The following is a 23798-nucleotide window of genomic DNA, read 5'->3' as shown; positions in this document are numbered from 1 at the left end:
ACCAGTATGCATGCATCTATTCACACCAAATTGTCTGAGCGTCCCAGTCAACACCCCCCCCATTCCTCCTCTCTTCTTCCCTCTATATCCATCTCTGAATTTTTTTTCTCATTTAAGGCAGCGGTTTCACACAAAGCAATTGAATCAAATAAAAAATGAAATGTATAAAGGAAAACAAAACCAAAATGTGCAAACTGTCTCCTCTATCTCCCCCTTCTCCAATCCCTTTCTTTCTTTCTTTCTCATGCTTCTTCTTGCCTCTGTCCTCAGTTATTGTACTTGGTTAAGTCTCCACGGATCGTACCATGTGCTCCAGAGTAGAGGGTGGGGCAGGGTGGGGTTAAAAAAAAAAAAGAAGAAAAAGATACCCCCAGTTACCTTCCACCTCATGACTGTAGGACCTTTAGGTGCTCGTCTCAGGACCAAGGGTTCTTTGACTGATAGCCTTATTTTAAAAGAAATCTTGATATACATCTAAATATATATATATAAAAAACTAAAATAAATTGTCAGGTAAAGCAGATATTTCTTCTATAACACTAGTCTACAGAACTGGTTCATTTCAAGACAGGTTTTGGTTCTTCCCCGTTTCAACTTTCAGATTTTGTGAAGCGCCGTTTCCAGGGTCTGTGTGTGTGTGTGTGTGTGTGTGTGTGTGTGTGTGTGTGTGTAGCAGTCCAAACATCAATATAAACGTGTGACAGTGACGTTTTACAGTTCACCACAGCATTTCTGATGCCATGCTGGCAATAAGGTGCTTGAGGTTTCTTCTCATTTTAAAAAAAGGACACCAAAACAGGCCAAATACGCCAAAAAAAGAAAAGAAAAATAAGTCAGTTGTGTCTATATCAAGTTTATACCAAAACAAATCTAAAGTCCTTTCTTGTTTGGGTTTCAAAGTTAGTCAAGATTATCACGCTTAAAAAAAAAAAAAAAAACGACAATTTTGTTACATTTTGTTTTTTTGCACTGGGAATTTCCTAGCAATAGTAATCGCCAAAGTTTGGTTCGCCAGTCCTGGAAGATATGCTAATTTAACAGACAGGAAATGGTACATAAAAGCAGAGAAAACTATGTATTATAAACGTGGTTGTAACAGCTGGATTATCTTTCAAATTTAAACACTCAACGCGTTCCCTTTTTTAACTATGATGACGGCACTTTTGACACCGGAGGCATTCTGCTGCCCCCTAAAGTCCATACATCAACATTTCAAAAGTAATATTATGGCGTTTTTCCACTACATGGTACCTGCTCGACTCAGCTCGGCTCGGCTTGGCTCGGCTCAACCGCGGTGCCCCATCCTCCATTTTCCATTGCAGATTTAGTACCGCCTCATGCGTGAGGCGAGCGTGGCTGGTCGTCATAGCGACGCCGCAGGAAACTGCCGCGACCTAACGCAACACACACGCATAACGTCCAATGTGTGTTGTTTTTGATTCTCGGCATGTGGCTGTTTGCCACAGCCAGAAGACAAATTTTGTTTCAAAAGAAGCTGGAGGCGGCAAAAAAAAAAAATCACCGCTGGTTAAACTGTTTAAAAATTGGCGGGTTTGTTCAGGACACCCCCGTCTGTCGCTAGCAATTATGACGCAGTGATTAGTGACGATTTTCTCTGACCAATCAGTAGTCTGCAGGTTTTCACGTCACCTTTTGGTTTCGCCTCAGCTCGCTTGGAACCTCGTCGGAGGTGATACTAAAAAAGGTACCTGTTAGCAGGTACCAGGGACTTTTTTTCATAATGGAAAACCAAAAAAGGCGAGTAGAGTCGAGCAGATACCATGTAATGGAAAAACGCCATCACTGTATCTGCTGACCAAACACTTGATGTGACCACCGCCTATCACAGGTTTCGCCGAATCCACCAAAGCTGACGGACAAACTTCAGGACAACGAACCAGAGTTAGTCTGCTTTTCGTAACTTCCAAAATATCTCCATACTTGTAAACAAATCCATTTTCCAAACTATAAACATTGCGGAAGACCTTCAAAAAAAAAAAAATTCCAATCGGATCATTTTTACTCTAAACGCTGTCATGCAGAGAAATCTCAGGACTCGGGGCTCCAGAGTGAAACTTAGTGCCACTTCATATTTTCTTTGTTTTCATCAAACAAAATAACAGTAATAAATGAAAGACTTTAAAAAGCTAAAACGGCTGTGGGTCCGTAATCAATTTCTTAATACCCCAGTTACGCTTGATAAGTATTAGTAGCTCATTTTGCCTAAAAAAAAAAAAAAAAAAAAAAAAAATCTATTGAAGTATCACGCTGTGATGTAGGTCTGGGCATCGTTTGGATTTTAACAATTCTGATTCCAATTGCGATTCTTGCTTTCGATTCCGGTTCCTATCGATTCTCGATTCTGATACCTTGAGGGGTGGAGTTGAAATGGGTCACATGCTTATTTCACAGATAAGAGGAACAATTTTCTTTTTATTAAAACGGTGATTTACAGTTTTACCGGGCTTTTTCAAGCCACACTTTAGAGCGCCCCGCTCACTGTGCTCCATGGCTGCAACACAACATGAGCCTGGAAGTACGGCGGCCGCTACGGAAACCAAAACATGCGCGTGTTAAATTTGGAACCGATGATCAGATTCCAAATGATTCCAATAAAGAAACGATTCCATTGGAATAGTAATTCTTTAAACGATTCCAAGTTGGAATCGGTTCTCGGTGCCCAATCCTACTGATGGGTGCATGGATCTGATACGGTCTTGTACTGAATATGATTCTGTGCCTTCCATGCCATCATTCATTTCAACTCTAGCTGAGCACATAAACTTGACTTCCAACATTATCGACATCCCTGTACAAAATTTAAAATGATGCAAGGGATTAAATCTAAATTTCTTTCGTGCAACGGGGGACCAATAACTGCCTGACATGACAATTTAGAGACTTCACGACAGTCACGACTCTTGTCTCAGTCTTGACTTGTCCACACTGTGAACAAAATGCACAAAATAGTGAGTTGTCTCACTTTGGTGTGAGGAAACTAGAGCCCGACCGATATATCAGCAGGCCGATATTATTGGCCGATATTAGGCATTGTCCAAACTATCGGCATTTATAATGGCCGATAAATAAATATTTAAAAAATTAAATAAAAACGGACGAAACACCCTTCTACCATGTTATGAGTGTTAACACGCTTGTTTATTTTTATTTTTTTCCAGTCTTGTTCAAAGTTATATTTATGAAGCTTACCAAGTCTATGTCAATCAAGTCTGGTAACTTTGATTTATTATTTTTTTTTTTTTTATTGCGTTTTTGTTCAAAGGACTTTAAGTTTCATATCTTAAGTTTGTATTTTTATACATTTTATTTATCAGAACTTTAATATATTTTGATGTTCCTCTGTTCTGTTCTGACAATAAAACAAACAAGTTTATTTTTAAACTGCATTATCATATTATTTTAGTGAGGACTCATAAATAACTGCAAATAACTAATCTGTTTATGTTTTGTTACACGTTTCTGGATTATTATTTTTTTTAAATATATATCGGAATATCAGATTTTTAAGTCACCAAATATTTGTATCGATATCGACCTTAAAAATCCTTTATCGGTCGGGCTCAAACCATCTTTTTGTGCCCTGGATGTAATCAACACAAATCAGTCCACTTCTGCCCTGACGTTAGCCGGGAAATTTTTTTTTAAATTTGTTTGAATCTGCCATCAATTACGTTGGATACATGGAGAAACTATTCTTCTTTTTTTTTTACCCTGCTGTGTTGAATTCTAAGATAGAAAACTTCGGGGCTGCACATAGTAATCTGTTAACACTATAAAAAAGAGTACACACATTTACAGTTGGCTAACTTTGCTTCCGTGGGATTCACACTACTGCTTTTACATTGATTGTCAGCGATTGTTTTTTATGATTTAAAGGCCGTAACTGAGGTCAAACTTAAACTGTAATAATATATATAATAATCTGGTGTAAAGAGGATTTGAATATCCATTTGAAACACAACAATGGTATTAAGGGACCAAAATATCAGTGGCACTAAATCAAAACGTTCCCCTGGAGCCCCTGTATTCAACCTCAAATTGAACAAAAGGAAAAAGCCCTCTCCATGGTTGAGCTGATGGGTGTATTCAGCTGTATTGTGGATTCTGGAGGTACATTTTTCTAAATGCTTTTTTTTTTTTTCTTCGAATATGACTGCAATATGACTTTCAGGGTTGTCTCTACGCCTACATTCTTCTGTGATTTCCATTTAGCAGCTTTCTTTTTTATAATTCTAAATACCTCACATGAAGCCAGGAAATTAACTGTCAAACCAACAAACAGAACTCCCAGCCAGCGCAGTGACGGTTTACCTTTTCCATCAGATCTAATGTAGCCTCATTAAGCACAAAAATATAAGGGGAGCGCTTACATGTGACGAACATCAGCTCTGCTTCGGTGTAATTCCCCTTTAATTCCCATGCTGCTCTGGTGTACTGTAGCTGATGCGTCTGACAGCCCCGAAATGCGTATTAGCGTGTGAGTGCTCACCACAGCGATGGGTGAATGAATCGACCAAGCGTGTGTGAAAACACACCGTCTGGCCTCCCGCGCTCTCTCTGCTGCTGCAGCGCGTGCACAAAACTGTGCGGCCCATTCAAACACACACCTACACATACAGAGCTGTATTCCCAGCAATGTACCAATGCCTGAATTAGCACCTTTGTCCGTGCCAGGCGAGCACGCATCCAGGCAGCAGAGCCTGAGAAAACTTGTTCTGCTAACTGGCATGGCTGCGGATATTCTAAGGGAAAACAATTGAAACATGAGCTGAAAACAAAAGAATATAGCTGCTGTATCCTCACACACACACACGCACACTCTCGCTTTTGGATATTTTTTGACTTTCCTTAGGACTTAAAAAAAAAAATTGGATGATAACCAGAGATATTAATTGGATTTCAGCTTGCATTTTTTCTTTTATGCATTTTTTTTTTTTTTTTTTAAATAAAACCACCCCTCTTCTCTTTCTGATACGTACAAAAACTTAATTTGATTGTACTCATACCGCAGGAAATAACACAGTGCATTTATCACGCGCAAACTCTTTGACAATCATCAGTAACAAGTTTCCTTTCCCTCAGGAGGCTTGGCAAAAATTACACACACAAAAAAAAAAAAAAGGATTGAGAATTTAAACACAAAAAAGTAAAACTGTAATAGTCTTTTTTTTTTTTACATTTTAGGGTCAGAAAGTGGTGGAGGTTGAAGGGGGAAAGGTTTTTTTTGTCAAGCAAATATTAGTTCCACCCCCCCATCTGCCACAACATGGTCCGTCAGAACTCACCAGCAGCTCTCTAAAGACGTAGTGGGTCAGTTTCCCATAAACCATGGCAATGTACATATCAATATTCATATCAACCCCTGACCTCATCAATCCCGCGCTCTCAGAGGAGCTTTCATCTGGCCGTCCAGATGAAATAAGGCAAAGCAAAAAACAAAGAAAATACAAAAAAGGGCTCTGTACAAGCTCACTCAACCTCCACTAACTTACAACGCGTTCGGATGCTTTGCCACCACGCATACATTCAATATCAAAACAACAGTGTTACCGGAGTTTGGGGAAGGAAATATCACTTTCTCCAAACAGGATTACCCCTCCCCCCACCCCAGGGAATGTCTATGATTGATTATGCTAAGAAAAGGGCCTTAGTGACAGTACACACTTTTAAAAACAGAAAAAAATAAAGGCTGAAACAAAGGTATTGAAAGGTTGCAGAGGAATGGAGAGGTGTGTGGGGAGAGGGGGGGAGGAGGGGGGAGGGGAGACACCTCTTCTCTCTGCTACCTTTCCTTTCTGTCTTTCCACCTCTCTCCAACAGAAAAGGAAGGAGGAACAACCCAAGGTGAGGCATTCTGGGCTGTCGAGAGAGACAGAAATGTGGACAAACGAAGGAGGGAGAGCAGAACAAACTGACCAATAGAGGTGTAAAAGAAGAAATAGATCCCCAAAACACATGGCAGCTAGGGGAGGAGTGACAGCCGTCATCAGGACCACAGTGGCCACCGTTCTCTACTCATCGCCCCCCAGAGGAATGCCATCCCTCCCTCCATCAATCTGTCCACTCATCTATCTGTCCGTTCACTCACTCAAAACAAAGTGCTGCCGTCTCCTGCCGCCCCATGGAGGGTGTCTGCTTGCGTGGCTCCGCCTCCCGCCTCACTATGGTTGGCGGCGGCCGCCGCTGCCACCGCTTCCAGGGAGGCGGGGTCAAATCCTTGCTCTGCCCCCAGTGCGTCGGCCTCCATCTTTACACTGTCGGCCAGGAAGGCGGAGTAGGCGTCGCTGTCGGCCATCAGCAGTTTGAGCTTGGGGATCCAGCTCTTGCGGACGACGCGGCGGGCGTTGGTGCACATGTCGGCCGCGATGGCATTCATCTCGCTCTCCTTGAAGCTCGGCGCAAAGTTCTGGCAGTAGACTGGAGGACGGAAAAGAGAGAAAGATGAAGAAAGAAACCCCGGGGCAACACCAAAGGCAAAAGAAGAAAAGGAACGGGCGGTGAGGAGTCTTAAATGTACATTTCAAAGCTACAAAGGGCAACTTTGCATGCGGACACTGAGATGTAACTTACAGTATTCATAGTATTAAAAACTGTGTGTGTGTGTGTGTGTGTGTGTGTGTGTGTGTGTGTGTGTGTGTGTGTGTGTGTGCGCGTGACTCACATTTGACAGCGTGCAGCACTCTGTTGTCAAGGGGTTTACGACTCGGGTCGTTGGTTGAAGAGCGGATGCCAGTTCCACAGCTGTTAGCAAGAGTGCTCCTGAGCAAGGGCAAATCAAAACACAATGGATATAAAAAAAAAAGGTGCACATAAAATAATCTTTTTTTTATTTTTATTTATTTTTTTTTTTTTTAGGGCTTTTTCCTTCATTCGATAGTGACAGTGGATAGACAGGAAAGGGTGGGGAGAGAGTGAGAGGTGATGACACGCAGCAAAGGACTCAGCCTACGTGGGGCGCACGCTCTACTGGGTGAGCTAGAGGCCGCCCCCACATGGAGAGATGTTAAGGTAACTAAAAGACGTGCTGTGGTACATACTGAGACACACAGTGTTTTCAAAATCCACATTTTCAAAGGTCAGTAGGTTGATAAGAAAATTTGATTCAATGCCAAAAAGTGGGTTGACTCCTATTGTAGTCTAGTTCACAGCCTGCAGTCTGTGATTCAAAGCAGCTCATACAATGCTCTGTCTTTGTTATTTAGTCTATCCCACACACCCACTGTCCTTACTACATTTGACAAACCAAATGTTTGGTATGTGTAACGCGTTGAACACTGACCTGTCGAAGAATGCGGCCAGCAGGCGTCTGAGCAGCACTTTGTGGCGGGTGCCGGCGCTGACGTGGCAGTTCATGAGCTGGGCGCGGGAGATGAACACGGAGGTTCCGCTCACCAGCTCCAGCTTCTCGGCCGGGTCGCCCTCCTCGTACATCTTCGGGTGGCAGCGGTTCCCGATCTGGCTGATGAGCTCGGCGGGCAGCGACGCCAGGTCCTGCCGGGACCGCGCCCCTCTGCCCCCCCGCCCGCCGCCTGAGTCTGGGGCCAAGTCGGGAAGAGCCTCCACCCGCTCCCCGACCACTGAGGAGGGAGGATGATGTACAGTTATGGCTGGCTATCATTTGAAATGTTACTTTACCACTGCCGGAGGTTCAGGGCGGATACAAAGCCTTACTTTGAAGAATAGAAACAAGGAAAAGATGCCAATCTTCTCAAATGTTAAAAGCAGCCATTCAAAAAAATGTTGCCTAAATAAAATAGTCTAACATTTTAAAAAGATTGTGGTTGTTTATACTTAAATAATGGCTTTCACACTGTTAACTAATTCTCCAAGTACTATTATAGCTAATAAACGGTTAATTACATCATGTTCTAGGGGAATACTTTTGACTGGCTAGACTGTGCACATAAAATCAAAAGTGCACACGTTCGGCAGTTCAGCACAAATTAAATTATTATGAATTCATACACTGATAGTGAGCTAAGCAAAATGTTTTAACAGTAAAAAGACCTAACCCTTAGCCCCCTGCCTGACCCTAAGCCCTGCTAACTTCTGCTCTATGAACATTCATTAGAGGAAGAAAACCTCCGTGCTGTAATTGTAACCATAATATAAGTGAGCTAATTCACTCTAAAGTGTATGCTGAAAGGATTACAGCACAGCAGCAATCACACTCCACTTTGCAGTGCGTGCTTCTTTGCCTCCATTCACACATAAAACCATTTAGTGCACTTTCTGAAGTCTTTTTATTCTTATTTTAGTAGGTCCGAATTAGAGAATATGAATCCAGTTGGGTGCCGAACCCTCTGATGATTCAGTTCAGGTCTTGGGACACACATGTGGATCCAGGCGAAGGTCTTTTTTTTCCCCCATATTTTGAAATCAATCCTGGACCTTAGACCTAAAAAAGCCCCCCCAGACCCTTGGCCCTTGAACTTTAAACCTGATGATACTGTTCACATTTCTCGCGTATTTTGGATACATTTTAGTTTGTATAATTGTCAGTGTTTTGAATATTTAACACCAAACAACTATCTGATCGTCTTTTTGATTAAATAAACTATAAACAATTCATAAGCTTGAGGCATGATCCACACCCTTTAGTGGTTTCAATGTTTTTGAACATTTCATTCTCCTCAACATTCTCCACTCCTGAGAAGTTTGGATAAACAAGCTTTACAGGACTGGAACTTGTAAACACTCTACAGCAAGAGTTACAGATCAGAAGACAAAGACGTTAGATTTACATGAAAAACGCGGTAACCTCGAAATTAACTCACGCTTTTAGGGGCTGTATCTTGCAAGTGTCTTTGCTAGTCTAAGACCGACGCAGTTGTCAATTTCCCGTCTAGCGCCCGCGTCGTTTAAATAGCAAATGCACCTGCGCCCATCTGTGCGCCCATGGGCGTGCTGGTCTTACAGGGAGGTGTGTTCAGGGGCATTCTGGGCGTATTGCTATCTTGAGGCAGCGGGAAGTGATCGCGCCATTAACTAATAAAAACCTGGTCTAAAGTCAATAATGCAGCATTTCATTTTGACGTTATTTTAACAGCAAATTAGTAAAATGCGCCTAGGCTTATGCACAGCGCGTGCACACTATGCTTGTTACACACACAGGGAAGCGCAGCAGCACACAAACATGCAGAAGATTACAAATTAATATATTACGGTGCAAATCCGCCATCATAATAGCAATGCGCCAAGGTACAAACGCGCCTGGCTTTTAAAAGGAATGGGAGATGACAGTCTGATTGGTTTATTGCATGTTACGCCCAAAACACACCTATGATTAATGAAGACACTAAATACATCCCTTTTGAACCATGCGCCCAGCGCACGGACCCTTTTTTCCACCATCAAACTAGCAGAAGTGGATTTGAACACGCCCTAAACGCACCTGCGCCGGGCGCTTCACGCCGTGCGGTTAGATCGCTACAATAGGGCCCTAAGTCTGCTGTCGGAGCTTACCTGCTGCTCCAGCGTTCAGCATGCTGTACATGGTGTACATGTTGCAGATCTGTCTGTACTGCTCTTCAGCGCTCTCATCCGCTACGTCGTCCTCTTCCTCATCGTCGTGGTAACTGATCGGCGAGTCGCTGGTGTACATGCTCAGTGTGCCCGGGCTTGTGCCTTCAGGGGTCCCGCCGTTGTTGTTATTGTTGTTGTTGTTATGGTTACTGTTGAGTCCGGCTCCTCCCATGGAAGTGGCAATGCCACCGCCGCCCATCATAGCAGCATTGGCTGCAGGTCCCCGCCCAGAGGCATCCTGGGTAGCATTGTTGGAGGAGGAGGACGAAGAGGAGGAGGAAGAGTAGCGTGCGGCCTTCCTCATCCCACCTCCCCCGCCCCCTCCAGACCCCCCTCCGCTGTCACGGTTGCCCCCCTCCCACAGCCGCTTGGCCACGGGGGTGCAGACCACCGAGTAGGGAGAGCCCTCCAGCTGAGGGGGGAGAGAGAAACACTGGTTATTCATCTTCACCTCTTCATCAACAAATATAAAACGACAATTTTAAACGCAAACGGTAATAATGAAGAGATTAAGATCATTTAGACAGCTAAACGTCCTTGATATGGCTTCCCAGCGTAAAGGCAGAAATAGTGAGACTTGTCGGCCTCAGTTTGTAAACACAACATTCAAAGTTGGCCCCTCCTCCCCGGCTCAATGACCCCCAGTTGTTTCTGAACTTTTGTCCGCTCGCCGTTTAGTCTCTCTATATTGGCTTTATTTATTTTTTTGGCGCTCTGTCCGCCATTATCATAGCTTCCTCTTGGATGCGTGCTTGCGATGTGACACCTGGTTGCTACGTTTTTATAGAGGTTGACGCCCAGAAACGTCCCAAACACAGCACAATAAGAAATTACACCTGGGGGAGTGTTGGTGTTTACACTGCTAGCACAGGAGCTTTGGACAGCTATATATATATATATATATATATACACAGATATAAAAGGCTGCAAGACGGACGCCGAGCCGACCGTCTCGCTGTTGGAATTGTAAGTAATATTACTATGTTGCTATGACTTGTGTTGTTGAACTTCCTTGATGTTTGGCTGTTAGCAAAGTTGTCAACTCACTAGTTTTTGACCAGGAGTAATGTAGTCATAACAAATGCACGTGTACAGCTGTCCATATTTGCAATAGCACTGTATAAGTGATACAACAATACAATGACTATTTGTCTGTTGTCACAAGTGAGTGAGCGAGTTTCAACCTGACATTTGATTTGAAACGTCAAGAGTATGTTAATAAGTGAATATGACACTGCGATGAAAACCAAACTATGCGCTGTAGGCTGGTAAAAGTAGTTCCTGGAAGGTACAGGTCTAAACACACACAAACAGACCCACATGCACAAACAGGACCGATACACATGCATTATGTATGGAAAGATGTCAGAGCGAGGGGGCTGCCTCACAGGATGGCGCCACGAGCAGTTGTAGGTTTGGTGCCTTGCTCAAGGACACTTCTGCATCCCAGGAGGCTAACTGGCATCAGCTACCAGCTACCAGTACACACTCGGTACTTGGTCCGTGCATGGACTTGACTGGCGACCCTCCGGTTCCCAAGCCAAGTCCCCACGGACTGAACTACTGTCGCCCCCGACAATAAATGTAGTGAGACAAACAGTTGGCTCACTACAGTATGTGCTCCTTTGACACCCACAGCTCATTTATATGGATGGTAATATGATAAAAACAAAACCATACTCCTCTCTAAATATTAAGGCTCCTCAACACATGTACAATACAAGTTAAAGCTCTTATAAAGCGGTTGACTGAATGCAATTTTTTGCCATAGTTCAGAAACAACTTTCAGGTCACGTGATTTGTCAAAAAATATAGATGTTTTTTAAATGAGCTTTTCAGCAAGCAGATGTTTTTTCTGCCCTTTGAAAGTCAATCAAAGCTAGCCTGGATGCCAGCCGAACTTAGCCCCGCCCACAACATTTGAGGTCGGGAAGTTCGGTCTGGACTTGATCCGTTGTGGAGCAACTACGTTCGAACCAGAGCTGTTTGGACCAATCAAATTGTCAGGGTGGGATTTATACGATGATGGACAGATGATCAACAGTGACGTAATCAACCACGTCGCCAAAGAGCGCTTGGGTTGAATTTGTTTACAACAAAGATGGCTGCCGCTGGAGAATTGAGATGTGTAGATTCCGCCATCGCGTCTGTTATAGAAGACATCGACAGCGCATTCATTTTAAAAGAGGAACAGAGAACCACGATCAAGGCATTTTTTTCGATCAGAAAGATGTTTTTGCCGTCCTTCCTACGGGATTCGGCAAAAGTTCAGTATCAGCTGGCCCCGATGGATCAACATACGTCACATACTCCGTTGCTCTGATTGGTTGTAGGTCTATCCAATTGAGTGCAGAGGCATTTTCTTTCCTAGTTTGGTTGAAACACACCCCATAATCACAGCCCAATGGAGCAGCATCAGACTCACAGTCTGACTAGAATCTGAGTATGACCACGTCAGGCTAAATCAAAGCCTTTTCAAATCTGAAACTCAAAGAGACACCAACTCCCAATGGGCCGTTTCAAATGACGTTAATGATGATTTTTTTAATTTGGCCGGACTACTTTGCATAATTCAAAGTCTAGGTGCTGTTAATTACATCAGTAACAGTGCAACACTTTGCTTGTTTGAAGATGATCGGGGAGAGCCTACCTGCTGCGGCTGCGGGGTGGGCTGAGGTGTGGAGGCCATCTGTTCCGTCTTCACCTTGGACACCAGGGGGAGGGGCGTCAGACAAGAGGCGGGCCGCCCCGCGGCCGGGGCGACGACGCCGACTCCGCCACCCCCCATTGTTTGAGTGACGGGGCTCTGAGGCTCGGAGGGTGGGGTCTCCTCGGTGTGGAGACCCTGGGAGTCACAGCTCGGAGATGAGACCTGGAGGCGTGGCGATATAAAGAAGGATGAAAGTTTAATTTCATTGATATCGCGACCTATGTAAATATACATGTATATATAATACATAGCATGCCATCATTTAATGTTTACGCAGGTTTAAAACTGTATTATTACCCATACTAAACAGGAAGACCAACTTGACACATCCTGCAGTAGCAAATAAGTCATTTTTTCTTACCATACATCACATACACACATAGCTGGTATTACACTAACTTTGTGTCTGGTGGTGTTAAGGTACTTTCAAGAAAATCAGTTTTTCCTCGTTAATATGTAGATGTATGCAGCAAGGCACTCCAAATCTAATCAGATCATCTGCTACTATAGACGGTACCTGTCGTGTCAGTGTCTCAATTACTCCGGAGTCAAAATAATGTGTATACAAAAACAGACACCCCCATGACAACATAATGACATGCATAATGTCACACACAACGGGTGCAATGGGTGGCAGCAGCACATAAAAAAAGGCTATTTTATTCATGCCAGGTTCATCTATAGCATTATATCAAAATTATTCAAATGATTCTTATATCTATAGAAACATTTCCATGTTAATATTCAACTCTTAAATCTTTGTTTATGAATGCTTCATTAGCAGGTTACCTTGAGGAAAAACTCTGTGCCTTTCTCCATGATCTGCTGGATCTGGAGGAAGCCAGCGGTGTACATGAGCAGGAACTGGTCTCCAACGTTCATGCTGAGGCGTCCTGTGTAGCAGAAGGCCAGGATCTGCTGGAAGCTCTGCGGCTGCACCGCCGGGGGCAGCTCCACCACCGAGCTCTTCCCCCCGGCGTTGAAAAGATCCCGGAAGTACGAGCTGCTGGCTGCCAGGACCGCACGGTGGGCCTGGCGGGGTAAACAGCAGGAAAAAAGAAACTGGGGTGTAAATAGGCCTATATGTCGATTATGATTGAAATCCACGCAATGTGAATATCACAGCTTGATCTGGGTAAATTTAAACAACCAAATATATTTCACTGATTAAATGGTTTGCACTTGCTTGTGTGCATAGTTACGTATGAGGAAGTTGTAGGAGCCACATATTGTATGTTTTTTTATGGTCTCATTTATGTTGTTTGTTGATTATTGTGTTGTGCACTTATATTGTAGGTGGTGGGCGTTTTCATGGCGGTTTGAGCGGAAGTGATAGCATATTTGTTTGCTTTCACCTGTTCACCTGTTGGTTTTTTGGGCTTTGACAGAGAGAGGGGGGGTGAGCCGGGGAGCGAAATCCTTTCTGTTGACCGCCGCACTAACGCACTTATTTCGACTCACAAAGTAACTTTACATTTGGTAACTGCAGTGCCAGCTGTATTTTACGTGTGGAGGAATAAATCATTGCAATACAAGCTTGAGCGCGTCACAGTCTGTTTAAGCATCTCTCAGTGTTTAGTCCCTCGCGGCAGCACTTTGTCGGACCGCAACAGTAGAAAACCCAAACAACATGTAGGCCCAGTGGAAGACTGGCTTCATCTCCACCATGTTTACAGTTTGATTGACATTATATTGAACAGTGGCAAAGCCAAAGATGTATTTCCCAGAGGTGGCCAGGTGGCCAGAGGGAGCTCAGGAAGAGAAATTATTTAAAGCAGGGCTCTGGCAGTTTTTGACCTGGGTCATATTTCCCCTCTCTTACCAATTGATTTTGACCAAAATAGTATCAATATCTTCACTGGGAAGCTATTTTAACCTTACTGCAGCCCTCACAGTCAATCCTCCAGCGCCATGAACAATTGAAATGAAAACCAAAAACCCTTCCCACATATGTCGTTTTAACACAGAAAGAAAAAGAATGAAAACAATGCACACTTGTGCATTGTTTTCATTCTTTTTCAGCTTTTTCAGTTTTGATTCCAATTCTACTTTGGCCGCTCCTTTATTTCTTTTGAAAAAAACTAATATATATATATATAATATATAATGTTTTGAGACCTCTATAATCTCGTTACTTAGCAGGTAACATGAGCAATACAAAGTTCTTTCACCGAAGAAATAAATACAAATGAAGTACAGTAGTTCTTTAGGCAAATCACTGTGCAGCTCCCAGGTGAACTTTTTATTTAATTTTGGCTGTAAATTGCCATTCCTTGAACAGGTTCGATTCAATTCAATTCTTTTATAGTATCAAATCATAGCAGATGTCATTTCACACACTCACAAACACTTTACAGATAGAGCAGGTCTAGACCACACTCTACATTTTACTAGGTTGGAATAGGTAAGAAAAAAAAAAAAAAAAAGTTTGGACCTTGAAGGCGTGTCCCTTGACGACCACGGAGACATCACAGTAGAGGCCCTGCAGCCGCTGTTCGTTCAGACACTCCAGGATGTTGTTGCCAAAGTTAGGGATCGCCATCTGCAGCGTCTGAGCCATAACGCTCTGCCCAGCACCACAGGGTCTGCAGGAAACAGAAAGGTAGAAGTTGGAGTAAAGATAGCCGGATTGGACAGATGGGATGTAGGAGAGAAGAGGGCGACGCGCGGAGGGAAGGAGGAATAGATGAAGGGACGATGGGGACGTGTAGATGATTGAAGGGAAGGTGAGGAGGAGCGTGAGGAAAGGGGTAAATGGAGTGACAGAGACGCGGTGAGGAAAATAGAACAGAATGAGGTAGCAGGACAGGAGAAGAACAGTGAAGAAAGGAGTAATGAGACAAGAATAACAGGAAGATGGACTGGAAGATGCACAAAAGGCAAAAAAAGACAAATGAGGAGGAAAGAGACTTGAAATATAGAAACAGGGTAAGTGAAGTGTATGATGATTAATGAATTAAGTATTTGGTAAACAACTTTGATTCGAAACTCTAACTTCCAAATGAAAGAGAATTCCGGGCCACCAGCGACAGTTATATAAGCCATCTTTCTCTTTTTTTCTAACCTCATTTCATTACATCTAATTCACAGTTAATAAACTGTTTGGTTGGTTTTTGGCCTACTTTGTTATTTTCTCGTCGCTCCTTCTCAGTCAAAACACAGCCTCTTACATAACTCATCTATTCCACTCATCTTCTTCACCATCCAACAAAGAAACGTGATCAACAAAAAGGAGGAAACGGCTTCTAATAGAAAATAAAAGAAATCTATCTTTGAAATCATTTTTTGCTCAAGACTGGAAGCGTCACTTTGAGTGGACCCTTTATTTTTGTTTATAAATACATAATGTATACATAGCAGGGCCGGGACGATGTGCTTTTGCCCTGATTTGATTCTTTCACGATACGATTGGATTTGTATTGCGATTCTCATGTATTGCATTTCTAGAAGCGCTGCGAATCGATAGTATTGAGAATGGTGATTGTCTATTCCTTGTTTAACAGAAAGACAACAAAAACTAAAGTTAAATAATACACTTCTAGCAACAATGTGTCATGAGACATTTATGAAAATGATTTATTTTCTAAAATGAATGCACGTCAGTCATTTATTTCATTTGTAAAGAAGTAGCCTACATAACATGTATTTTCTGCATTTTCTGCTTTCAGTCAGAAAACGGATATGATGTAGTCGCCATCAGCAGTACCTTATAAACAGAAGATATTTAGGTGAATCATTGGTAAAAAAATTAATAAATAGAAAATATCAGTTCTAGGCAAAAGAATCACGATACATACGATTTTGCATTTTTCCCCCTACCCCTAATGCCAAGTATGATGAACAAAAAGGTGAATCACTTGTCTACTGAACAAACATTTAATACAAGAGCATGACCTCCATGTGAACGACTGTGTACACGAGCTTTAGAGGACAGGCACCAGTATTTGGCCAGTAGCTGGTTCTGATTAGATGATGTTGAGCTTCCACACCCCTGGCTACAACCCAAAAACAAACCACTAATAGGAAACAATATGATAGTGATTAGGCCTGTTCCTCCACTGGGAGGAAGACTCGCAGACGAGACCCAGTGACCTTTGCAACAGGCTGCTTTAGCTACATCACCTCTGCTTCTCCGCACAAAATGCTGGGGAGAATGCAAACTGATGCAGTAAGAGGTCAACAAAAATTTTATTTCAAACTTTTGATCCGACACGTAACGGTAATGCAGGGACTGTCTCAACTCCCGCTGAGCTGCAGCGTCAGACTAACTTCTTGTGGTCTGCTTGACTGACTGGACAAAAGGACAAACTTCATGATGATGAGAAAAAAAAAACATTCAGGATCGGATATCTCTTCAAATACGGAGGATTTCTAGAACGGTGTGGTTTATTGTTAGTCAATGTCTCGGTCGCAACTGATCCGAGGCTCAAGGGAGATTTTGAATGGCTCGCTAAAATACAGCAGTCTACAGTTTATAAACAGTTGTCAAACTATTTCTCAGTAAAATTATAGCTTTACCAGTGCCCGCAAATTTAAGAGTTCATGTACAAAAATATATCTTTCATCTTTCAAGCGCTGGTCTACAGAAAAAGATACAAACAATCATCAGCTACTGTATATACCGCTCAGGCTGAAACAGATGACTTTCATTATCAGTTAATATCTCCATTATTATATGACTGATTGCATACTCAATGCCCAATGCAACTTCCAAGAGCCCAAAGTGTCCACTGCCAAGTGCTTATTTTGCCCGCATAACCGTTAAAAAGCCCAAAGGGATTCAGAGTGTAATGATATGAGGTAGAACAAAACTGCAAATCCTCATAATGAAGAGGCTGGAGCCTACACATTCTTATTTATTTCTTTAGGCTAGAGGCTAAACATTTTGATTTAATAAATTACATTAAAAAAAGTATATATTTTGTGATCAACTAATTCAATTCACCATTTTCATTACACTTGCATACAACAAAACATAGTCTTGTTCCAAGACAGTGCCATGATTAGGCCTAACTGTTTAATCGACTCATTTCTGCACTACAGTGTTACGATCATAAAAATGTATTATTAATTTACACAAACAGATAAAATACCCAAACATGTCCAATTGTTTAGGCAAACAATTGTGTTTGCAAAATAACATTCATGTTCCCCTTCATTAAGGCAGAATTCTGATTCATTAATTGATATTATGTAGTGCTTGTGTAGTCAGCAAAAATTGTGTATTACAAGTCAGACAAAAAAAATGTGCAATGAAAAAATGCTGAGTAAGAAATAATGCCATAAAAGTCAGACTGATCAGAGCTTACAGCCACAAAATGTAGCCCCCCCCCTCATAGGAAACTGTATAGCAACGTGTGCCCAGTTCCCACTACACAACTTTTACCCTGATTTTCAACTCTCCAACAGTTTTTTGGAGCTCCCCGACAAAAGTTCAAAGGCAAATTGGCTTTAGGCTCACCGCCCCCAAAGCGTCGCTTAAGTGCAATTTGTGTGGTGCCGGTGCATTGCAGACGCATTCCAGATATCTCACACGGAATAAAGTTGTAATTGCACCTAGACAACACATGACTACACTCCAACAGAGATCGGACGACTTTGAAAGTCGTGTAGTGTGAACTTTACCATAAGTGGAATGAAAACAGTTGCTGACAAGCTGTGCATCAGAGGGTGTTAATTTAGTTAAACCTGACTGAATAGCTGTTGGGACTGCTCTTAGTACAGGAGAACTTAGGACAGCCTGCACCAAAACCAAGGCCAACTTGAATTTGAGTTTAAATAGGATGGTAAACCTCCACAGCTGGAAAATGCCATCCACTCAGAGCACAACTGGCCTTAAATATTATGAAAATCAACAAAAAAAAAATAACCTACTGATGAAACCAAGACTGGAAATAGCCTTGAGACAAAGAGACAAAAAAATGTCTCGACCAACTACATCTTTGAGAAACATGAAGAAGTTTAAATCCCTGCACCAATCATTCATTAAATAAAAGAAAACCCTAAGGGAATGGCTCTTCAACAGCTACCACCCAGGTGTTCCTGAGCAAGGCTCGTCGAGGAAAAATGTACACTAAAACGCATTTGATCACTAAAGTTTGGTAAAGGTGGCCCAGGGGAAAAATTCACAGAGACCCAGGATTCAGGATGCAACTATTTGAAGGGAGTTGGATATTCCAGATTGGGGATAATAGGGCAAAACTAAACAAAATAAAGACAACTAGCAGTGTTCGTTGGTATATTTTCTTTCTTCTGTTTTAACATGCCAAGTATATATGACTTGACTGAGCAATTTTCAGCTCTGCCACAAAAACATTTGATCAGTCAAGTAAAATCTTTTGTTTTAACTTTTGTTGTTATTGCGTCAAACAGTACGGGCTATTTGGAGAGCCACCATTTCACGCCAAGGTTGAGGGGGAAGAGGTACAGATGTTGATTTCTACACATCCAGATGTGTTATTTCTAAAAGTTCCAGAGTCAGTATACAGTAGTGCAGCAATCCCTTAAGCCTTTGTTGATCTGTAGGTGGCGACACCTTTTATGTTATCTGAACTAGGCATGTAACATCATGACATTGCCTCTAGTTGCAAAAACTTACTTCACAACCTCATATTCAGTATGAATCATAACATAGTTCACTTTGTAAAAAAAATCCACCTGGGAAACATAGACAAGGCCGGTCTCGGGATAGTAAGATTACCAAAACAAGTCATTACAACTATTTCACAACTTACACCAACACTATGGACTTAGTCTAAGAGCATCTGAAGTCAATTTCAACTCTTTTAGTGGAGCTGCTCCTTGCAAAAAGATAATGGTTGTAGGAAGCTTCCAGGTGTGAATGTGAGTGAAGCAGGGTACTGTAGCATGCATGCTCAGCAAACCTACCCCAGTTGATAAATAAAGGTTGAAAAAGTGAGATAAAGCAGTCCTGAGCGCCAGTCTAACGCCTACATAAGGGCAGCACTGAGAATAAAAAGGGCCATCAGCATTAATCATCATAATTAATTTTTAAGTTTATAGCAACTCATTAATTTTGACAGATATATGCATACTAAGAAGGCCAGTGGGCTACGAGAAAAGAGCAGAGCATGACAATTTGATATATACTATATGAACAGTTTATTTTATTTTTTAAATATATGGCTAATAATTGAAAACTCTGGACTACTGCCTACAACCGCAGCAAGCTAATCAGTTGGAAAAAGATACTTAAACATTTCCTGAATGTTAATATTAGTATGAGTAGGCTCTTAATTGCATAAACTGCCATAACAATATTATTAAGCTTAATTAATTGGGCAGCCACATTCTGGACAAAAAACAATTAAGATTTCAGACTGCTTATTGGATTGGGAACACTTTGTACAATTTGATCTGAATAATATTACCATCATGTCAAAACACCATTAGCGCCTGAGTGTATAAATTACAGTTTAGTTTTCTACTACTTATTTTGTTAAAATCAATAATGTTTTGACATAACTCCTTGGCACATTATTGTGCTTTGACAGTGTGTGTCCATTTAAAGAAATCAATATGCATGGCACTAATGTCATAATTATGATTCAACTGAAGTGGCTCAGAGGGATACGTTCTCCATGCATTTTGGGTCTCATCTAGGATTTGTTTACATACATTACTCCTACTTTTATTTAGTATATCATGATCCTAATGGTAACGTGGATTTCTGTCTCATCCAAACAGGTTACAGTACCTAAGTGTGCTGATAGGGCAGCAGGATTAAGATGAAAAATTGCTGGTTTTGACCTGTGGACTGGCTTGGAAAACTCCAAGTACTAAAAATGCATGATCTGCACTGCTTGCGACCTAACATCTGCACTGTTCATGGCCTTGAGCGAGCAATGTAAACGACAAAGTGTCCCGGTGGAGCTTCTCAGCGACCAATAGCAGATGTCTGTGGTGGTTTCCAGGTGTAGATATGTGCAATCATGTGAATAATAAGCAGGCAGTTGCTGAGACAAAGCATTTGTGTGAAGAAAGTCTCCCCTCAAGAACAAAAAAGGTAGCAGAACAGAAAATGATATGGTTAAGCTGATATTCGCAATAAGCTGCCAGGATTTGTGATTCAACTTGAAAATAACCCTAACCCTGAAAGCCTAAAAGCAAACTTTTTCTTTCAGCCGAGTAAACTGCTTGACTCATTTCATTTTGACACACTGTGGAGCATTGAGATGTCAACCAAGGACATCCTACCACCCACCTTTCCCTCGTCACGGGTCAGAGAGGTCACAACAACTTCCAGGAAACATAAAGGGAAGTTTATTCACACCACTTGACCCTTGCCCTGCAGTCCCCATGAGCCCCATTATATGCTCTGACTTTATGCTAAACTGTGCGTGTCTGTGTGTGTGTCCTCTACAACTTGTAAAGTTCATCTCCAGTGCAAAACTCTAGTTTACTTTATGCAAACATGCCAAAAAAAGTAACTTGATCACCGCAGTCAGCTTGCTTGCATATAATCAATCCACGCAAATTTGAGTCAACACTAACACAAGCATGTGATATCAACATCAATCACAACCTAATCATATTCAGTTTCCTGGTTTTAGGGAGGTTAAAGGTGGCCTGTTAGCAAGTAGCAAGCTAAAGCTAAGGCTAACACTTACATTATTAAAACACGTCACCTATGTATATAATTCACAAACATGCCTTTAAATAACATGTAATGCATTCTAGTCGTGTGTGGCCGTTGGTTTGAAGACATTCAAGGCTGAAAATGCTGTATTTGCCGACACTCGTGGGTAAACAGGCACCAAAATGTGGCTATAGTGTAGCCTCCCTTGAGCACGACTAGAGCTGAAACTTCAAAAACGAATTTGTATTTATCCACATTAATTATACATCAATTAAATCTCACATGAAAGACTGGCAGAGCCGATGTCTCGCCGGTAGACGCCTCGGGGAGGAAAAGAGCCCGCCACCAGCGGGGCAGCAGGGCAGTCAGAGCGGGCAGAGAGCTCTCGGTGCCCCGCCGTGTGCCAGCCTCGATGCCCGGTAGGATTTGGGAGTCCTCGGCTGGCCCGGGCCGGTGTGTGCGTGCGTTTAGTGGAGGGAGTGAGGGGGCGGCAGCGGAAAAGGGACAAAAAGGGAGCTCTTCTTCTTTACCTTGTATGCCTACCCCGGTTTCAACTCTCTCCCAACACGCACACGTTTATCGTCAGAGCAACCGGGTGCACGAAAGCTGTCACAAAAATAGTCGAGGGGATAAAATATTCAGCAGTTTAGCGCTCTCCCCGTCTCCCCTCTTCCCGTGCCAGCGCGGTGTGATGTCCGTTTAGACCGAGTTCCCTCCTCCTCCTCCTCCTCCTCCTCCGGCCGAATGGCAGCTACCGATACGGGACAAACACGCGTTGTTCCCCTCCAAAATGTCGCTTATGATATATCACAGCGAATAAATAATTTATTAAATCTCCACCAAGATTTGACTCAGTACCTACGCTACAAAGGCTTCGTTCACTTGGCTTAACTCCGATGTGAACATTTATGCGTTAACGTTTTTTTTCTGTCGAAGAGGAGAGTGGGATCTATAGCGGTAAGCGATACTGGTACTCCATCTTTATAGCCGACATCAACAGGTCATCCCGGGACACAAATGCACTGCAACTGTGGGCGAGACAGACGGAAGGATCCGGCATGGCGAGAGAGGAGAGGAGGGAAGGAAAGTAGAGGGTTGGCTGTAAAATCTTAACCCGTTTACCGACAGGACATCGTGATATTGGACTAATCAACGACTGCTTTTCAATTAAGCACGTTAAGCAGAAAACATGCATTCCCCTCCCCAAACAAGTAGCAATAGTTTTAGAGAAAGTTCAGGAATGCAGGAGAAAAAAGAGCGGAGGAATCAAGTCACTCACCAAGGGAAAGGGGGGGACAGCCCGCGGCGAGGAATGAGTGAAGCCGGTGAAGTGGTTAAAGTTTGGTCTGTCCCCATGAGCCCATCCCCCATAATAGCTAGCACAACTTTACCACCCCTATCCCCTAACAAAACAATAAAATAACAACAGCTTAACCCCCACTTCAACACACCGCCGCAGACCATAACGTTACCACCCCTCTAGGGCTACTGTAAATTCAGCCATCCAAATTCAAGAAACCAAGCACCACCCCACACACACACACACACACACACACACACACACACACACACACACACGTACACAAACAATTCGGGGCTCGGATAACTGACTGACCCGTCTCGCCTGCTCGAGTCCGAACCGTTGTCCTCGGTGACCCGCCGTGCTCAACTCACCCCTTGGCTGTATCCCGCTGGAAAGTGTTTCAATGGAGGGTCAGCGCAGAATAAGCAGTCTAGTGTCTCCCTCCGCCTCGCTTCAGGCAGCCATTCATTGTGACTGTAAACTGTGAACCAGCAGCCTGAGCACGCACACAATTCATGCATATACACACACATACACGTGCGCGCGTGGGGGCACGCACGCACTCACACATGCGGGGCGGGGGAGAAGAGCGCAGAGCTATCGAGGAGGGGGACGCAGGAGAGCAGAGCGGGGTTTTTTTTTTTTTGGTATAACTCTCCAAGGGGCTGCAGACAGATCGCAGAGCTACCGATCGGCTATATTGACAGGTAGACAGACAGACAGATGGGGAGGCTTCTGCATCGTTTCATTACTTTTGCCAGTGCTGCAACGAATTAACACTGCACCTGTAGGCTACAGTAATTGGACTGCTTCCCATCCAATAGGTTCAATTATTATCCTATTCCGAGACCTTAAACTTCCCCCCCATAAAAACTATTATTTTCCCCCAATTTAAACTATGCACATATCTGGTGATAGCCTACTTCATGCCAGCCAGCCTAAATACAGCTTTGCCAGTGTAACAATGTGAACCAAAGTAAAAGATGAGTTCACCTGGGTGGTTGAATCCATAGTTGTCATCACAGCCCTTAAATAGAATGGCTAAAGGAAAATTAGGCTCACCTCCATATTAAATGTGTTTTCCTCAGCATTACTTAAAATAACTTGGCATATGATTTTGGATGAGTAATGGCAGAAAAGTCGACTTTAGTGAACTTGAAATAGCCTAGTGTTTTTACCATGCAGTCACAACAAAAGCGATATAAATGTAATAATAATAATATATATTATATTGGGTTATTTTGATTTTTTTATTTATGGTATTTAATTTCATTTTTAGATGAGCTATTTTATTTTGAATCCAGTTTAAAAAGAGGATAGAAATGATGTCTTTAATGTCCATCTAATGTAACGCGTATAGCCATAAATAAGCCTAACAATACAACTCCTAAAACTAGAAGTAATGGGATTACACTTGAGGGAGTAACTGATTACAAGTCTGAGCCCACGCGCCGCTGCAGGCAGGTAGACAGGAAGCGTCCCCAGCCGACCCGACTGTCTGAGCCCCACCCACAAGTCCACCCACTCGATCCACTCTCACTACTCACCGGGCTGTCCTCTCCCTTGGGTGGTGGAACCGGACCGTAGAGCCGGGTGCCGCCGGTTCGATCCCGTTGTCTTAATGTGTGTGATAGTGCGTC

General features: G+C 42.8%; 1 protein-coding gene across 3 annotated transcripts; it reads right to left on the bottom strand.

Moving 5' to 3' along the window:
- Positions 1 to 4947: 4947 nt before the first annotated feature.
- On the bottom strand, positions 4948 to 22690 carry nacc1b (nucleus accumbens associated 1, BEN and BTB (POZ) domain containing b). Of its 3 annotated transcripts, none has more exons than XM_031288772.2 (8): positions 22530 to 22690; positions 14691 to 14841; positions 13046 to 13288; positions 12197 to 12418; positions 9487 to 9958; positions 7301 to 7598; positions 6683 to 6780; positions 4948 to 6438 (listed from the first exon to the last, which is right to left on the bottom strand). In XM_031288772.2, the coding sequence occupies exons 2-8, from the start codon at positions 14814 to 14816 to the stop codon at positions 6110 to 6112; spliced, it is 1788 nt and encodes a 595-aa protein (XP_031144632.1). In that variant the 5' UTR covers positions 14817 to 14841; positions 22530 to 22690; the 3' UTR covers positions 4948 to 6109. The 3 variants fall into 3 exon arrangements, with proteins under 3 accessions (XP_031144632.1, XP_031144634.1, XP_031144633.1); XM_031288774.2 differs by having other exon boundaries at positions 9487 to 9955; XM_031288773.2 differs by lacking the exon at positions 22530 to 22690 and adding an exon at positions 21138 to 21714.
- Positions 22691 to 23798: the final 1108 nt, after the last annotated feature.

The sequence above is a fragment of the Sander lucioperca genome, chromosome 4, assembly GCF_008315115.2.
Source record: "Sander lucioperca isolate FBNREF2018 chromosome 4, SLUC_FBN_1.2, whole genome shotgun sequence".
NCBI lineage: Eukaryota > Metazoa > Chordata > Actinopteri > Perciformes > Percidae > Sander > Sander lucioperca.
This window is presented reverse-complemented; position numbering and strand designations above follow the sequence as displayed.

Coding starts and splice junctions, on each gene's coding strand:
- nacc1b (XM_031288772.2), bottom strand. CDS start 14,816: ATGGCTCAGACGCTGCAGATGGCGATCCCTAACTTTGGCAACAACATC. Junction 13,289..14,690: donor TCAAGGGACACGCCTTCAAG/GTCCAAACTTTT, acceptor TTACCCCGCCAG/GCCCACCGTGCGGTCCTGGC. Junction 9,959..12,196: donor CCACCCCGCAGCCGCAGCAG/GTAGGCTCTCCC, acceptor CTCCCCCCTCAG/CTGGAGGGCTCTCCCTACTC.